The sequence below is a fragment of the Leucopleurus acutus genome (genome assembly GCF_964270905.1).
Source record: "Leucopleurus acutus genome assembly, chromosome: 3".
NCBI classification, from domain to species: domain Eukaryota; kingdom Metazoa; phylum Chordata; class Mammalia; order Artiodactyla; family Delphinidae; genus Leucopleurus; species Leucopleurus acutus.
In genome coordinates this window covers 61,433,011-61,452,008 of record NC_139145.1, presented here as the reverse complement: position 1 = coordinate 61,452,008, position 18,998 = coordinate 61,433,011, and the positions used below count along the sequence as shown (strand labels likewise).

The 18,998-nt window shown below is 42.5% G+C and overlaps 1 protein-coding gene across 1 annotated transcript in view; it reads right to left on the bottom strand.

Moving 5' to 3' along the window:
• KLHL3 (kelch like family member 3) overlaps positions 1–18,467 on the bottom strand; it is a gene marked incomplete at its 3' end in the record, with an annotated part of 108,180 nt that extends 89,713 nt beyond the window's left edge. The window contains exons 1-2 of the mRNA XM_082834970.1: positions 18,390–18,467; positions 6,626–6,745 (exon numbers count right to left, since the gene is read on the bottom strand). Coding sequence (XP_082691096.1) covers positions 6,626–6,745; positions 18,390–18,445 — 176 coding nt within the window. The 5' untranslated portion in view covers positions 18,446–18,467. The remainder of the gene's footprint in view (positions 1–6,625; positions 6,746–18,389) is intronic.
• Positions 18,468–18,998: the final 531 nt, after the last annotated feature.

The window sequence follows — 18,998 nt, the reverse complement described above, 5'->3', positions numbered from 1 at the left end:
ATAGTTACCATTTATTTTTTGTGGTGAGAACATTTAAGATCTACTCTCTTAGCAACTTTCAAGTATGCAATACAGTACTGCTAACTATAGTCACCACATCGTACATTATTAGATCCCCAGAACTTATTCCTCTTAAAACTGGAGGTTTGTACCCTCTGACCAACATCTCCCATTTCCCACAACCCCCAGTCCCTGACAACCACTAACCTATTCTCTTTCTGTGAGTTCGGCTTTTTTAGATTTCACATATAAATGAGATCATACAGTCTTTGTCTTTCTCTGTCTGACTTACTTCACTGAATACAATGCCCTCGAGGTTCATCCATGTTGTTGCAAATGACAGGATTTCCTCTTTTTATGGCTGAATAATATTCCAGTGTGTATATATACCACATCTTCTTTATCCATTCATCCACTGACCAACAGTTAGGTTGTGTTCATGTCTTGGCTACTGTGAATAATGCTGCAATGAACATGGGAGTGCAAATATCTCTTCGAGATGGTGATTTCAATTCCTTCAGATATATGCCCAGACGTGTGACTGCTACATTGTATAGCAGATCAATTTTTTTAAATTCGTTTATTTAATTTTTGGCTGCATTGTATCTTCACTGCTGCATGCGGATTTTCTCTAGTTGCTGAGAGCAGGGGCTACTCTTTGTTGTGGTGTGCAGGCTTCTCACTGCGGTGGCTTCTCTTGTTGCAGAGCATGGGCTCTAGGCACACGGGCTTCAGTAGCTGTGGCGCACAGGCTTCAGTAGTTGTGGCTCACAGGCTCTAGAGCGCAGGCTCAGTAGTTGTGGTACACGGGCTCAGTTGCTCCGCGGCATGTGGGATCTTCCCAGACCAGGGCTCGAACCCATGTCCCCTGCAGTAGCAGGCAGATTCTTAACCACTGCGCCACCAGGGAAGCCCACAGATCAATTTTTAATTTTTTGAGGAATCTCCATATTGTTTTCCATAGTGGCTGTACCAATTTACATTCCTACCAATAGCTCACAAGTGTTCCCTTTTCTCCACAGCCTCACAAGCACTTGTTATCTCTTGTGTGTTTGTTTTGTTTTGTTTTGTTTTGTTTTGCGGTACGTGGGCCTCTCACTGTTGTGGCCTCTCCTGTTGCGGAGCACGGGCTCCGGACGCACAGGCTCAGCGGCCATGGCTCACGGGCCTAGCTGCTCTGCGGCATGTGGGATCTTCCTGGACCGGGATACAAACCCACGTCCCCTGCATCGGCAGGCAGACTGTCAACCACTGCGCCACCAGGGAAGCCCTCTTGTGTGTTTTTTATTTGTCTGTTTTTGTTTGTTTGTTTGATAATAGCCATTCTAACAGGTGTGAGGTGATACCTTATTGTGATTTTGATTTGAATTTCCCTGATGATTAGTGATGTTGATCCCCTTTCCATGCACCTGTTGGCCATTTGGGTATTTTCTTTGCAAAAATGTTTATTGAGGTCCTTTGCCCATTTTTAATCATTTTTTTCTACTGAGTTCTAAGCATTCCTTGTATGTTTTGGATATTAACCCTTCATAAGATTTATGGTTTGCCAGTATTTTCTCCCTTTCATAGGTTGCCTTTTCATTTTGTTGATGATTTCCTTTGCTGTGAAGGAGATTTTCAGTTTGATGAAGTCCCACTTGTTCATTTTTTTCCCCTGTTTTCTTCCAGGAGTTTTATGGTTTCAGGTCTTAACATTTAGGTCTTTAATCCATTTTGAGTTAATTTTTGTGAGTGGTGTAAGACAGGAGTCCAATGTCATTCTTTCACATGTGGATGTCCAGTTATCCTAACACCATTGGATGAAAGACTATCCTTTCCCCATTAAGTATTCTTGGCTCCTCTGTCAAACAGTAGTTGACCATATACATGTGGGTTTATTTCTGGGCTCTCAATTCTGTTCCACTGGTCTACATGTCTATACCATACTGTTCTGATTACCATAGTTTTGTCATATACAGTTGACCCTTGAACAACATGGGGGTTAGGGGAGCAAACTCCTCCTTCCCCACGCAGTTGAAAATCCACATATAACTTTTCCATATCCACAATTCCACATCCAGGATTCAACCAACCACAGATAGTGTAGTACAATAGCAGTTAATGAAAAAAATCCAGGTAAGTGGACCCTTGCAGTTCAAACCCATGTTGTTCAAGGGCCAATTGTAGTTTGAAACCAGAAAGTGTGATGTCTCCACACTTTGCTCTTCTTTTACAAGATTGCTTTGGCTGTTTAGGTTCTTTTGTGGTTCCATACAAATTTTAGGATTGTTTCTTCTATTTCTGTGAAAACTGCCATTGGAATTTTGATAGGGATTACACTGAATCTACAGATGGCTTTGGGGAGTCTGGACATTTTAACAATATTAATTCTCTCAATCCATGAGTATGGGATATATTTCCATTTATCTGTGTCTCTTCTTCAATCTCTTTCATCAATGTCTTATGGTTTTCAGTGTACAGATCTTTCACCTTCTTGGTTAAATTTATTCCTAATATTTTATTGCTTTGACACTATTGTAAATGAGATTGCTTTATTTCTTTTTCAGATAGTTTGTTGATGTATAGAAATGAAACTGACTTTTGTATGTTGATTTTGTATCCTGCAACTTTACCAAATTTGTTTTTAAGTTCTAACAGCTTTTTGGTGGAGTGTTTTAGGGTTTTTTATATATAGGATCATGTTATCTGCAAACAGAGATGATTTTACTTCTTCTTTTCTAATTTGGATGCCTTTTATTTCTTTTTCTTGCCTAACTGCTCTGGCGAGAACTTCCAGTACTATGTTCAAAAAGAAGTGAAAGTGGGCACCCTTGTCTTTTTCCTGACCTCAGAGAAAAAAGCTTTCAAACTTTCACCATTATGATGTTAGCTGTGGGTTTGTCATACAGGGCTTTTAACATGTTGAGGTATGATCCTTCTATACCCAATTTGTTGGGAGTCTTTTATTATGAAAGGATGTTGAATTTTGTCAAACAGCTTTTCTGCATCTATTGAAAGGATCTTATGATTTTTATCCTTCATTCTATGAATGTGGTGTATCACATTTATTGATTTCATTATCTTGAACCACCCTTGCATCCCAGAGATAAATCTCACTTGATCATGGTATATGATCCTTTTATCAGATCATATTTTACCAGATCATACATATACTGTTTGCTAGAATTTTGTTGAGAATTTTTGCATCAATATTTATCAAGGATATTGGCCTACAGTTTTCTTTTCTTATAGTGTCCTTAGCTGGCTTTGGTATCAGGGTAATGCTGGTAATGAGTTTGGGATTATTCCCTCCTCCTCAAGTTTTGGGAAGAGTATGAGAAGGACTAGTGTTCATTATTCTTTGAAAGTTTGGTAGAATTCAACAGTGAAACCATCTGGTCATGCTTTTCTTTGTTGAGAGATTTTTGATTACCAATCCAATCTCCTTAATCATTACTGGTTTGTTCAGATTTTCTACTTCTTGATCCAGTCTTCACAGTTTATATGTTTCAAGGAATTTATCCATTTCTACTAGGTTATCCAATTTGTTGGTATATAATTATTCATAGTGGCCTCTTGTAATGATTTGTCTTTCGGTGATAACAGTTGTAATGTCTCCTTTTTCATTTATAATTGTGAGTCCTCTCTCTTTTTATCTTGGTTAGTTTAGCTAAAGATTTGTCAATTTTGTTTATCTTTTCAAAGAAACAGCTCTTAGTTTCATTGATTTTTTTCCTATTGTCTTTCTAGTCTCTATTTCATTTTATCTAATCTTTATTATTTCTTTCCTTCTGCTAAATTTGAGCTTAGATTGAACTTCTTTTTCTAATTCCTCGAGGTGTAAAGTTAGGTTGTTTATTTGGAGACCTGAAGTCTTAAATCAGACAAAGGACACAAGCCATACTCAAGGGAACTAAATGAGGAACTTCAACGGTGTCTAGGGAACACAACACAAATTCTTTAGTGACAAAAGAGAATTAGGATTGAACGGTAGCACTGCCCACTGCCTAAAACAACTATGGATGGACCTTCTAGGAAATTTGGCAGGAAGCCTAATAAAAATTGATCAGTAAGGCTTCCCTGGTTGCACAGTGGTTAAGAATCTGCCTGCCAATGCAGGGGACATGGGTTCGAGCCCTGGTCCGGGAAGATCCCACATGCCGCACAGCAACTAAGCTCATGCACCACAACTACTGAGCCTGTGCTCCACAACAAGAGAAGCCACCGCAAGGAGAAGCCCATGCACCACAATGAAGAGCAACTTGCCGCATCTAGAGAAAGCCTGTGCACAGCAAAGAAGACCCAACGCAGCCAAAAATAAAATAAATTAATTAAAAATTTTTTGATCAGTAGGGCATAAGACAAATCTAATTTAACTTGGTTTTTAATGCCAAAGACTAGGCCTTGCAGAAAGGAGAAATGAGTAAATGAATATAGAATTTTTGTTTACAAGTAGTTTAAGCCCCTACCCAAAACACACACCTTCAGCTATATGTGCTTTTGCTCATGCCATTTTCTCTGGCTGGAAGACTTCCCCCTAAACTTACCACTTTTCATTTCTCTAACTCTTACTTGTTCTTCAGAATTTAGCTCAAGCACCTTCCCCCTTAGGAAGTGTCCTCCAAAGTTGCGGTTTGACATGCTTGCTTTCATGACATCCTTAAAGAAACTAACAATTATTGCATACCTACCACCTGGCAGGCACCTGATGCAGTTTTCCTTCATAACACCTATTTGCACTGTAGAAAGACCATTTTTATTGACTTACTATCATTTTTTACCTTGTACCCTCACCCACGCATCCCAGAGCCTAGCCAGTATGTCTGGGCATCTTTGGTGGATAACTCAAAGCTCCTATGAAGTACAAGGTGCTAGAGATTAAAATGATTCAGAAGTTGCCCCTGCCCTCAGGGAGCGCATGAATTACAAAGAGGGTATAAACAGTTACAACTCACAATAGGATGAAATATGCGGTAAATAATGGCATGGGCACAACAGAAACATGAAAAGATGCTCAACATCACTAATTATTAGAGAACTGCAAATCAAAACTACAATGAGGCATCACCTCACACCAGTCAAAATGGCCATCATCAAAAAATCTACAAACAATAAATGCTGGAGAGGGTGTGGAGAAAAGGGAACCCTCTTGCACTGTTGGTGGGAATGTAAATTGGTGCAGCCACTATGGAGAACAGTATGAAATTTCCTTAAAAAAATAAAAATAGAGCTACCATATGATCCAGCAATCCCATTCCTGGGCATATATCTGGAAAAGATGAAAACTCTAATTCAAAAAGATACATGCACCCCAATGTTCATTGCAGCACTATTTACAATAGCCAAGATATGGAAGCAACCTAAATGTCCATTGACAGATGAAGGGATAAAGAAGATATGGTATATATATACCATATGTATATATGATATAGATATATATATATATACACCATCATTTTTTACATATATATATATAAATATATATATAACGGAATACTACTCAACCATAAAAAAGAATGAAATAATGCCATTTACAGCAACATAGATGGACCTAGAGATCATCATACTAAGTGAAGTAAGTCAGACAGAGAAAGATAAATATCACATGATATCACTTATATGTGGACTCTAAACTAATGATCCACATGAACTTATTTACAAAAGAGAAACAGACTCACAGACATAGAAAACAAACTTATGTTTACCAAAGGGCAAAGGGTGGGGGAGAGACAAATTAGGAGTTTGGGATTAACAGATACATACTACTATATATAAAATAGATAAACAAGATTTACTGTACAGCACGTGGAACTATATTCAATATCTTGTAATAATCTATAATGGAAAAGAATCTGAAAAAGAATATATATATATAACTGAATCACTTTGCTGTACACCTGAAACTATCACAACATTGTAAATCAATAATTTATTGTATTTCAATAAAAAAGATAACTAATAATGCCATGGGCAAAGGAAGCTTCTGAGCTCTCTGATAAAGAAGAGATTGTATGCACAGCCTTCGTACAGAAAAACATGTTCAGTGCCCTGAACCTGTCTTGCAAAAAAGCTCGGCAAACATGCACATTGGTCTTACAAATAGCCTGCACACCGCTCACTGTTTAGCCCAGTGAGGATGAGTGCTTCTGCATTTCATTTCTTTCTTTATAGAGTTAAAATGCATTTTAGAAGCTAGGTATTCTTCCATTCATGTGGTTGTCTTGACAAAGACAAAAGTTCAGACCAAAGCATGAGAGAGGGAGGCCCAAATAAAATGCCTGGCATCCACAATCTTTAATCTGCAATTGTGTGTAGGTGTTGCAATCATTCTATTACTGGCCTTCATGCAGCTGGTTCAGTTGGAAATCAAGTTTATGAACAGAACTGCTGTAACCAAAATGGATTCTTTTCCCCAGTGATTAAGCACTGAAACAATAGGTGTTAAATAAATACAAAGGAAAGAGAGAAATTTGAGGAAGCCATTCTGTCTCTATCAGAGTTTGAAAGGGAAAGCCAAGTGACAAGTGTGGGTGAGGAAGAGTCAGACTTCACTAGTTGGTGGTGTTCTGACCTCTGTTCTCAGTCCCTGATGACGCTCACCCAGCAAGTTCCTTCCAAAAGGGCACGAGCAAAATAGGAAAAGTACCTCCGCAGTTCATTCATAACCTTGAACGCCTTCCCCATGTGGGCAGGGTTGACAGTAATCGTCCTCTGGTTCTTTTCGTCATCCCCAGCCTGTATTGGGGGCTGGGAGCTCAGCTTGATGCTGTGAACAGGAAGGGAGTGGGAAGGGAAAGAGAGGATCACATGTTGGTAAACTCGTTCATCCAACTGCCACAAACCCATGCATTTGCCCACCCACCAGGGGCATCTCTGTCAGCCTGTTCTCTTCACCACAGACCCAGCAGGGAAGGAAATCACTGGGTCAGGAATTTCTTCAGGATCTTCCAGTGCAAAATGCACCCCTCAGAAAATGTACCCCTCAGATCCGAGCTCAGTTTCTTCCATCAAGCACAGGTGTAACTTTGTGGGAGGTCCTTATCCTCCATTTCTCCATCACTAAAAGGGTAGGGGGTGAGGAGAGATTAAGCACTATACCACTCACTTCACAGGGATGTTGGTTCATTCAACGAACATTTAAAGGAGTTTACTATGTGCCAAGCACTGTATTTAAATTCAAGAGAAACACAACAATAAGGAAATCACAGACCTTGCTTTCACAAAGCTTAGAGTTCAGTGACAGAGAAAGCCAGGAAAACATTTGTCAGAAGCACAAAGGATAGGCAACTATCCCAGTGCTGGCAGGTTAAGGAAAAACTTACTAGAAGCTGAGGAAAAACAGAAGTCTTAAGGAAGAGCAGAAATTAGCCAGGTAAAAAGGACGATGGGAAACAGCAGAGAAAACAATATGAACAAAGACCCAGAGAAAAGGAGTCAAGTATGTTCAAAGCACTGGAAGTTCAGTAAAACTAAAGAAGAGTATCAAGAGAAAAGCCTAGAAGACTGATCAGTCTTTTAAGTGTCATAAACAAAGCTAAGGAGTTTGGATTTCATTCTAAAACAATGAGAAGCTATCAGAGTTTTAAGCAAAGAAGTGGAGCAGGAAGTAGGTGAACACATTTGAGCTTTAGAAAGATCACATTGGCTACAGCGTGGAGAACAGTGGCACAAGAGTGAAAGCTTTGGTGAAACCATAATCCCATAGAAAGACAAGGGATTGTAATTGTTATATAAAGACTAGCTATGTGGCCTAAATGAGCAGGTGGTGACTAGCAAGAGCCACCCATAATCTCAAAGCCCTCTATACCAAAGACAAAACACTCAAATTCCTATGGGATGCCAGCCAGATGCCCAATCACTCCTGGGCAACAAGTCTCAACTTGATGGTGGGGTGGGAAAGAAGAATCCAAAAAATGAGCAAGGAAAGGACCTTCTCCCCAAACTGGTAAAACTATTCAGCTCCAAGTCAAGTCCAGGACATTGGAGTTAGGTCTCTTTGGACCAGGTTAAGCTCTGCTTTGCTAGTAGAAAAACAGAACCTTCTCCACTTGTGTGGATTTGGGGACCCACAGTTCACTCCAACTCTGAGACACTGAGAGTAGCTTCCTTTGCCTTCCGCTAGTGGGCCTCCGTTGATGCTACCACCTAGTCTTGCAAACTGGCTCAAGATAGGCGTTGCTATGGTTAAGAAAAAGTTCCGGAGACCTGAGAGTCTCTCTCAGTTTCACACTGGGATTGGTAACCACTGGAACATTCCAATATAACCAGCATGCCAGACCCACAGCTTGTCTGACCAGGACAGATGCCTCTTCTGGCTTCCTTCCCACTTTCACTTCAGCATGAAAATGTAAGCTACAGACCTCTGAACTTGGGGACTGCCTGCATTCAGGGTGCAAAGAAGTTAGCTGAGCACAGCATGATAAATATCAAGACAGATGATTAGAATCATGTGTTTTAAAAGGTGAAGAAAATCTCAAAACAGAGAATGTTATCAAGGAAGGGGAGAACCCAGTAAAGATAAAAAACTTCATATTAAAAATCCCACAAGTTGGGCTTCCCTGGTGGCGCAGTGGTGAGAGTCCACCTGCCGATGCGGGGGACACGTGTTCGTGCCCCGGTCCGGGAAGATCCCGCGTGCCGCGGAGCGGCTGGGCCCGTGAGCCGTGGCCGCTGGGCCTGCGCGTCCGGAGCCTGTGCTCCGCAACGGGAAAGGCCACAACAGTGAGAGGCCCACATACCGCAAAAAAAAAAAAAAAAATCCCACAAGTATAATTTCTTTTGTAGTTAGTGTCCTTCCCTACTCCATGCCAGACAGATACAAATTTCTATTTTATACCAAAGGTTTAACATTTTTGCTTTTGATATTTAAGCCCTTATTTCATCTGATGTTGATTTTTATGTCACTATATTAAATAAAGGATCTAATTTTTTCCTGTAAGTTCCATTTATTGAATACTTCTTTTTCCCACTCACCTGTTACGCCACCTTTAGTCATATATCACAGAATGAACATGAAGTGTGCTAATGAATATTCCTGTCATCTTCCTGCTTTTAAAAAAGATGTTTGTAGTGTTTCCTCACTGTGTGTTAATTTTAGGATTTCTGCAGATGGCCTTTATCAAATTAAGAAAACTCCCTTGTGTTTTATTTTTTAATCATAAAGTTAAACTGAATTTTATCAAATGTTTTTGTGAATCTAATGAGATGATCATACGTATTTTTCCCTTTAATCTTTCAATGTCGTCTATGACATATATTTTCTAATACTACACTACACTTGCATTCCTGGAGTAAATTTAGAAACTGTAAAACACTGCACAAATATTCATTACAAATGTTGTCTTCAAACTGTAGAGAGACTTAAAAGACAGGAAGAGAAAACATAATCTGGTACTGATCAGGAACAACTGAAGGTTTCTGACAGAGAACTAATAAGATTAGAGCTCATAAAAGCCCAGGGGACAGAAATTATTCGTTCTATTTTACATATATGGAAGAGATGTAGACCAAACAGAGCCATTTTGGAAGCACTGACAACAACCTCCACTGTGACTAGTAACTGGGAAGCTTGCTCTCCCTTGTTGTGTTGGACTTTGCACTTTCCAGACTTCCAGAATGGTCCAGTGAGTTAAGTTTCGCCTCCTCTATGAAGCCCTTTGAATACTTCAGTCCTAAGTGATCCCTGCCTTCCCTAAACCACTGTAGTATTTCTGGCCTGTAACTCGGTTGGCACATAGGACACTGACCTGTGTTTGAGTACCTTTTCATAGCACATATTTAGCCACCCAGCCCCCTCATGCTAGATTCGACATTCCTGGTGAGCAGGGACTGTGTGTCCAAGGACTCTCATACGGCCTAGCCTTCCCAGCATAGGGCCATGCCCACAGCAGGTCTTCATTACATCGTTCTCACCAATGAACTCTGATCTGAAGACCTCTCACTGTCCCCACAGTGGTAGAGAGCACAGCAGAAAGGGATGGTCTGCCCCAACCACTGCCCCCAACCCAACAATTTAAAAAAATGAAAGTAGAGCTGGTCTTCAGAGTTAAACTACAAATCAATACACACAAACTATTAATTATAGAAGTTATACATAAAAATACATAAACTCTAAAGATCAGGCCCTCTTCATGGCACGCCACCTCCCACAGCCTTTTCTCCCACCCTCCCCTCTCCTCTAAAGTCCAGAGCCATATATCCAGTGTCTGAATCAACTCCACTACTTAGATATTCACAGTAACTTATACTCAACTTATGCTCCCCACCCTCCCTCAAGCCTACTCTTCTATCTATATTCTCGATCCCAGAGGTATAACCAACTACCCACTCACCTATCCCAAGAAACTGGGGTATCATCCTTGATATATTCTTCCCTCCCTCTCTCTCTCTCACTTCACATATAACCACAAGTCCCATCGGTCCTAGGTCCTTTACTATCTCTCCACCCCATTCCCTGCTCATGGTCACTGCTACCACGACTTCAGTCCAGGCCATCAAGATCTCTCACCTGGGCTACTACAGTAACTTCCTCACAGACTCCAGAATGATCTTTACAGAATGTCATTGTGCGCATGGCACATTCTATGTGAAACCTCTCACTGGTTCCTCACTGCATCCAGAATAAGCCTCAGAGACCCATCCTGGCCCTGCATAATCTCATCGTTGTCCTGAAGACTTCTTGTTACTGAGGTACTAAAATACTCACAATTGCCTTAATAAACCAGGCTCTTTTGCCCTATCCCCACCCACTGTCCCCTATGTCTAGCTCATTCCCACCAGCGCTTCAGACTTCTTGCTGAAGGCCTTCTCTATCATCTTCCACTAGCCTGGACTAACTTCCCCTCTTCTGTGTTCCCGCAGTACTCTGTACTTCCCTCTGTATTATACTGTAGTGACCTCTTACTTCTCTGCCTCCTCTTACTTCTTCTCTCCCCCAAAGAATGTGTGCTGGTAAATGTGTAAGAGCTGGTTACAAAGAAGGGAGCCCTGGTTTGTAACATTTGCCAGTTTCCTTGGTGTAAATACCTCCACCATGGCAGATTTCAAGCCACCAATGGGATCTCACTGAACACATGGAGTTGGGAAGAGATGTGCATTATACCACCATATAGTACTTCCACTACACAAGTATAATAGACATAATCTAAAGGGCATAGATATTAGCAAAATAATTAGAAAGTGATGAGTCTGTACTACACTTGTTTTTAATATAATTTATTAGTAAGTTACATAATTTAATTTTTAATAAGGGCTGTATTTAATAACTGACTCACAAAATTCTTAAAAATTTAACAAGCAGCTCCGGCAAGTGGGTGAGTGCTGGCTCTTGCACACCACTGCCCACCCTAGATTTTGAGCTCCATGAGAACCAGGATGGTGCCTTATTTCCCTCTATAGTCTTAGCCTCTGGCACATGACATGTGCTCAATAAATGATTACTGAGTAACTGAATGGATGGATAAGTAAATGAGGTATAACAGTCAATTATTCCATCTTTCCTCACATCCCCTCATTAAAGTAATTATAGCTTTATCCCTCTCAACTTCCCCCACCCTCCTCCCCATAGGAGGTACTGGGGGGAGGGGAGGGGCATCCTTAGCCAGTCTAGTCCCCTGCATTGGTGATACAGTATCAGGAGGATGTGGAGGCGGGTGGAGAAGAGAAAGTCAGACTCAACTAGAGTAGAAGGAAGAAAGCAAGAAGGGTTGCCGCTTACTGTGTCAGTTCTCAGGCTCTTTCTATCACTAAGGAAAATCCAGGCAATAATGGAAAGGAAAGGACAGTAGAAGGCATGTCAGCAAAGCAGGAGACATAAAAACCGCTGAGCATCCAATTGTGCAGAAGTGTTTGGGGGATGTGCCAAACGAGGAGCTCCAGAGCGTCCAGGGTGTGAGAGAATGGGGAGGAGAGGAAATGGGAGTCTAAGAAACACTGCTGAGGGTTAAAGACTGCATCCCCACTACAAGTCTTCAAGAGATGCAAATAAAGTTCAGGCAGCGTGGGCCACACACACAGAGCCCAAGCACGTTATGGTCAGGCTATAGATGAGACACAATAAAGAGAGTCAAAGTCACCTAAAGAGGGCAGCACAACTCTGAGTCGGAGTTAAGACTGCCGAATGCATTAAAATCCCTCAACAAAAATGTCCTTTAGAAAGGGAAATTGAAAAAAAAGAATCAGACTGAGAAAGCCGTTGGTCCAGCTCATCCAACACTATCCATGAAAGATACGATTTAATCATCAGACAATCATTTGGTTCAGCCTCAGGTCAGATCCCTGTTGTGGAACTTGAAACCTATAAACACTCAAATGCCCTAACTCAGTCCCCAGCTCGCAATGGAGCCTCTTGATCAAGTTGGCCTCCCCCATGGTTCTCCTTCAGGAAGCAAGAAAGTGGTAGCAGGCTCTCAGGAACGTTGTGCCAGTAATACTGTTCATCACAAATTAATAAAGTGACACTCTGACTGCTGTACCTCAGTCATGATGAATTCATCAGCATGACTCCACTTCTCCAAGTCTGGGCAGCAAAGGAAACTGACAAGAGAGGATTTCAGAACCTACCAGGCTCTGGGCAAACTGCAGATCTAGCTTATTTCTCAATCCTAAAGTTCAAGGCCAAAATGACCAAATTTAGATGTCTGCATCTGGATGAATGAAGGACCTGGCACTTGAAGACACCCAGGCTGCAGGATTCAGGGTGTGATGGTGCAGTCCTGTCATCAAGAAACACCCCCTACACACAGGCTGCTATAGAGCTCCATATTCTCCTGCACTTTCACAGTGCCACCTCAGTTCACAGCAGCAGCTGATTCCCTGCAACGGGACACATGGACACAGAGAAGATATGTATCAGTAAGCTACAGCTCCTGGGTAACAGTAACAGTTAACATTTACTGAAAGCTTACTTTACCTCTACTATCTCATTTTATCTTCAGAACAACCCTATGAGGTATTATCCCCCGAGGCACTGAGATAAAACTTGTCCAAAAGTCCCACATAACTACTAAGTAGAGAACTGACACTCAAACCCAGGTCTGACTCCAGGGTCTATGCTCTTAATAGCAATGTCCACTGACTTGGGATAATGTCCACAGCCCATCGGCCAATGGGAGCTCAATCCTTATGATCCACTCTCTGAGGTTCTTCATGGTATGGCCAAACCAGGCTAAATGAAAAAGACTGAAACTCCTAGGACCTGTGACATAGCACTGTTTCACTCCACTGATTGTGGGGAACTGCATTACGTACGGGAGTTGATATCATTAATTATACGGAACTTAGAATTTCCACACAAGCCCGTCATGATGCATCAAAGCTGGCCAGCAGCTGCTGCCATTCTTATAATGTGCTCCTTCATAAACAAGCTCAAGAACAGGTATGTTACTAATCACATTCCTAAGAGTCCAATGCACAGATAGCTTCCTTCAAAACCAAGGGGGAAATCTCTTAAGCGGGCTGCATAAAAAATGTAAAACATAAGAGAAACACTTGAGTTCGGACAGATAGAATGAGACAAGGAGAGAGAAAGGCTAAAAGAAAACGCAGTCTCATTATGTGGCATTTTTGGAAGCTAAGCTTCTATTTGGTTTGACTAGGAGAGCTGAGCTCTTCCATGTGTGTGGTTTTGATAGAGGCTACAATAGACTTTCACAAGTTAAAAAGAAAAGTCCAGGAAAGTTGGGCCGAGAGTCTGAAAATCCTTTTAAATTATAAAAAGTTACAGATTTCTAACTTGACAACCATTGAACTTATTTGATAGGGAAAAAAATATCTAAGAACAAAACATGTTCAAGTTATTTTTTACATAGTACATTAATGCTTTTTTAAGTCTAACCTAGTTTTAGGGTTTATCCAGAATTTGAAAAAATTTAGGTCATTCTACAATGGCAAATTTCATCAAATAAAACACTTGCTTTAGAAAACTTACCCCAAAATGTTCTTGTCAGGATGTGTCTTAACAATCTAAAACGTAGCAAGAAGGAGAAGCCTAAAAACCCAAATCTGGGTGTGGGGAAATCAAGAGGTTTCTTTCAACTGACTTTGTTTTCTTGCAGTTGAAAACCTTGCTTCACAAAAAGGTATTTCCAAAATGGAAAATTTGGTTTCATTTATCATGGTTGAAATGCACATATGCTTCAGGCAGCAGTGATGCCGAAAAATTTCTACAGAAGTTTCCACCCATGCCTTCTAGGGGTGGGAGAGGGCTGACAGGAAAAGAGAAAGGCTAGGACACTGAACATTTGCTCTTCCCTAGGTCTTGCCAGTGTTACACCTGGCACTGCAAAACTCAGCGTTTGGAGAGCATTGGCTGTGTATGTCATGTTCTTTCAAAAAATATGCTCTATCTGTTCCTGATCAAGAATGGAAAGATAAATTCTTGGAGTTCCAGGAGCAGGCTCTCCTCCATAAGGATGAGCCATTCTCCCTCTGAGGACTGCTCAGACAAGTTCACAGCACACTGCTGGGCGCACCATGCCCCTCACAATCACGGGCATCCCGATGCTTCTGATGAAGAAAACCACCACAATTTTAAGAAAAATGGACAACCAACTTCCCCTTTTTGTGATGTTTCTTCCAAAAGTTGTGGTTCTCTGCAATTCTTGTGGATATGCCAGAGACTTTGCCTGTAAATTTTTGTAACTGTGGTAAAATATATGTAACTTGAAATTTACCATTTTAACCATTTTTAAGAGTGTAATTCAGAGGCTTTAAGTACATTTATGTTCTTGTGCAACCATGCATTTCCAGAACTTTTTCATTTCCCCAAGTTGAAACTCCATGCCTATTAAGCAATAACTCCCCATTTTTCTCTCTCCCCAGCCCCTGGCAACCACCATTCTACTTTCTGCCTCTATGAATTTGACCATTCTAGGTACCTCATATAAGTTGGGAATTTATTGTAATCCATCCACAAGGCTGATTTCCAGAAATTAAGTCCCAGTAGCCAGAGCTACTGTCATTTTCAATGTCTATCTGCTCTATACACACACACACACAATTTATCACTGTAGTGGCTGAGAGCTGGAGACCCCTTTCCTATGCAAAACAGAAGACAAAGTCATCTTCCTCTGACTGATCAAGGCAAAATGATTCTTAACAGAGGGAGATGGGAAACTTGGCATCAGAAGGTCCTGTAGAGAGCTAGAGCGCTTAGGGGATACTGCAAAGGTGAGTGTAAATTCACAGTTTCTTCTTAAGATTTTGGCCTGAACAAAGGAGTATCCAGTTCATGGTTCCAAACCACTAAAGCATCCAGATGCCTCAGGGTGTCTATAAAAAGGAGGACAAAGGTAGGTGCTGGTGAATCCTACAAGAGGAAGTGCCACGCCCTGTGTAGTATCTTACTGTGAGGAGACAAGTTTAGGTGGATGGGAGATGATGACCTGATAAGATCTCTCTAATTTTCTCATGGGAACGGTCCCACAAAATCTTCTTTGGATTATAAATATAGGAAGGCCCTAAAATAAGCCCTGGGTACTATCCAAGCACAAACCATGGAGTACAACAGGGCAATAGATGAACACCAACAATAACAGCAACTACCATTTACTGAGTGCTCACGCTGTGCCTGAAAAACTTACTAAATTGCCTCCTTTGATCTTCACAACAACTCTATGAGATATGGAAACTGTCCCTCTATACTGAAAAGAAAAATTAATTCTGAAAAAATGTGACACACTCAAGGTCATACAGTTTATGAAATAGATTTACTGCAAGCTCTGTGTTACCCCAAAGCCCATGATTTTCGTACCCTTATGACAAAGAAAGAAAATTGTTCATCAGAAATCTCTAGGCTGAACATTTTTAATGCTTAAAAACAGCCCCAATTAAGCTTCAGCGGGTTCAGTGTGGAAGAACCAGACTCAGGATCCCTCCAGTCCCCAGAGGTCTGACATGTGATCCTAGGCCAGTCACTCAGCTTCTCTGGCCCTGAGTTTCCCAGGGAACTTGTGAAACAAGGCTACTTCCCCCTCTTCTGCCCCCACCTCAAAGCATTCCATGGGGTCAATTACCCGTGCTGAGATAATAAGGCTGATATCCAAGGATGAACCTATTGGCCAAAGGTTTCAATCACCTCTCTCATGAGCTTCCTTTTTAGTTATCAGAGCTTCCCACAAAAGTTATCAGCTAATCAGCAAATAATTATCTAACGCCTACTATGTGTGCAGCCACACAGTAGTTAATGTGGAGTATTCAGAGCTATAGGCAGCATCCTTGCCCTTGAGGACCTATCTCCCAGTTTGGGGACTTATAGGAAACAAAAGCACAGAAACATCTTGTGGGTGGGCCTATTATTCAGTACCCAACTATGGAATTGGAATTAGGAGGAACATCTGCCAGAACCAGAGAAGCTTAGGTTTCCAAGACAAAGTGGAATTTTAAAACAGCCTTGATAGATGAATAACTTTTGGAAAAGTAGAAGCAAAAGGCATTCCAGGCAAAAACAAACTCTGGAAGCTAAGGATCTGAGACTGGATGGAGTACTGTACAGGATGGGTGATCACAAAAGAGACCCACAGATCTCTTGGTAGCAGTATGGGTGAGCACTGGGAATGGAGACTGGAGCCAGATTTCACAAGACTTGAATGCCTGGCAGGGTAAGCTGGTCTTGGAGTGGGAACAAAAGGTAGTGAGCTTGGTGACCTGGTGAACACTGGAAGCTGCAAGGTTTAGATTTCTCTGCCTTTGATAGGAAAAACTAAAAGAACATGTGTGAAAACTAGGTGTTGTAATGCCAAAGACATCAGCTATCCCAGTTGAGAGGCACCAGAGTGTTGAAGAACAAGAGAGCTCCTGCGGGCGAGGACTCATTACATTTCTGAACACAAAACTGAGAACACAATAAGTACCCCAAAATGCTTGGGAAGCAGTACTTTGATCTGCTGCTGCTAGTTTGAAATGGACCTTTCAGCCCCAATATGTAAGCAAATCAAGAATCTCTAAACCTCCATTCACATCACTGCTGCCCTCTGTTGGCTACCAGACCAATAAGAGAAGGTGGGGACACTGTGCACCTCTGTCCCAAGGAAGCAGGCTTTCAGATGCTCTGTCGGCCAGTGGCCACACAGAGTCCAACACTAAGCTCCTGTTGCAAAGGGCACTCAAGGAGAGGCTGTACCAGCACCACACTCAGTCTAAAATGTCCCAATCTCTTCCTGGGAGTCACATCAAGAAACACAATCCCTGGGGGCCTCTTCAGACAAGAGGACACCACACAATCATGCCAGTTCTAATGGGGTCTAGAGATGTTTAATGACATCATTCTGCCCCATGAGATGGGGCAAGATTTGGGACAATCCATGCAAAAGAAAGTGTACTGAGGTGCTCTCCAGTGTTGACTTAGTGGAACCTGTTATCATTTAACCAGCTGGTTACCATCTGAATCAAACTGGCAACTCAGAGCAGCAGCCCTCCCTCCTTGTTTGTCCACTGCCATGGCCTGACCGCTCTTGCAGTCTTCTCACCTCAAGGAAAATGGCAAGCCTTGTTCTCTACCAGCCGCAGACCCACAGAATGAAGAGGGGACGTTTTAGCACACAGAGGAATGACCCGCCCCTGCACCACACTGAGCAACTTCACGATGAAAGAATCAGATCCTCAGATAACAGCTTAAAATTTATTAAAATGCATGTGCCTGCCAGGAAACAATCCCTCTCTAGTTAGATCCAGCTCAACAGAAATACTTAAATTTCCATCTGTTAACTTCTATTTCATAAAGAAACCCCTGATGGAAGGAGCAAGAGTTTCTCTAAAGAATATAACTTCCAGTATAATTTGTAAACTTTTCAATGCAAATGGAAGTCAGTTCAGAGCAAGTGTCACCTGAATGGATTTCTCTCCTTCTCACTTGAACTTGTGTGTGTATACAGGTACACACACACACACACACACACACACACACACAGTAAGGAAAGACATCAGCTTGGCATGCGTGTTGACAACTTGAGCACTTCAGAGTGAAAATGCAAGCACTCTATGTCAGGCCAGACCTGCTATGATACCAAAACCCCCCACCCAAGAAAAACCACCCCGGGAAAGCAGCCAGGAAAGGGAAACGCCTCCTTGAAACAGCCTGATTCAGCCCATGCTGAAACTATTCCCGAACACCAGCCAGGAAGTCCCGTCTTTCAGGGTGCTCCGCTGCCCAGCAAACCCAGACCCGCCTCTGTGGAAGCCAGATCTCTGGGGAAAGGGGCTTTCCTGCTCTGACTCTGCTGCCCCCTGGGATCCATCAGTGACCAGGTCTTCCAATCCTGTCTAACCAATGCCAGCGCAAAGCTGGTGGCTGCACCGCGAGCGCACACAAACACACACACACACACACACACACACACGTACACACACACGTACACACTCAGGCGCGCGCACGCGCGCGCGTGCGTGCACGCACACACTTATACATAACATACCTTTCACCGTCCATTGTGTGAGGCCCAGCCAGGGTGGTAGCCGCTGAGCTGTGCATGCACTGGAGGATCCTAGCCCTGTTCTCGTTTCTCCCAGCCAACCAGCGGGAGATCTGATCAGCAACAGTGATTCAGCATGGCTGCAAATGAAGCCTCCTCCCCTCTTGATCCTCCTTCCTCTGACTTACTCGCGGCAGCTTCTACCGCAGAAGCAGCAGCAGCAGAAAATGTCTTACCCAGAGCTCCCTGCAGCCCTTTCAGCTGCTAAAAGCAGCAACCCACTTGCTCCCCCTCCCCCACAGGCTTGCTGCTCCTCCGTCTCCTAGGAACAGCGCAGCGCCAGCAACCCAAGTACAGTGCCACCTTTCCAGCCGCTTCCACATCTGCCCAGGCATCCCCAGCCCAGGCGACTAGCCCACCCCAGTGAGTCCTGCCTCCTCTGCCTAGACTGAAAAGACTCAGGCAGTTCCTCACTAGCCCAAGAAATACGGGCCCCCACCTCCTCCCCTGCCCCCACAGACTACGAGTTCGTCAGCCTGGTCAGATTGCTGGAATGAGGAGGCCCCTCTGTGGCTTACAGTGGACTTTATCCACCTGGGGAAATTGACTTGT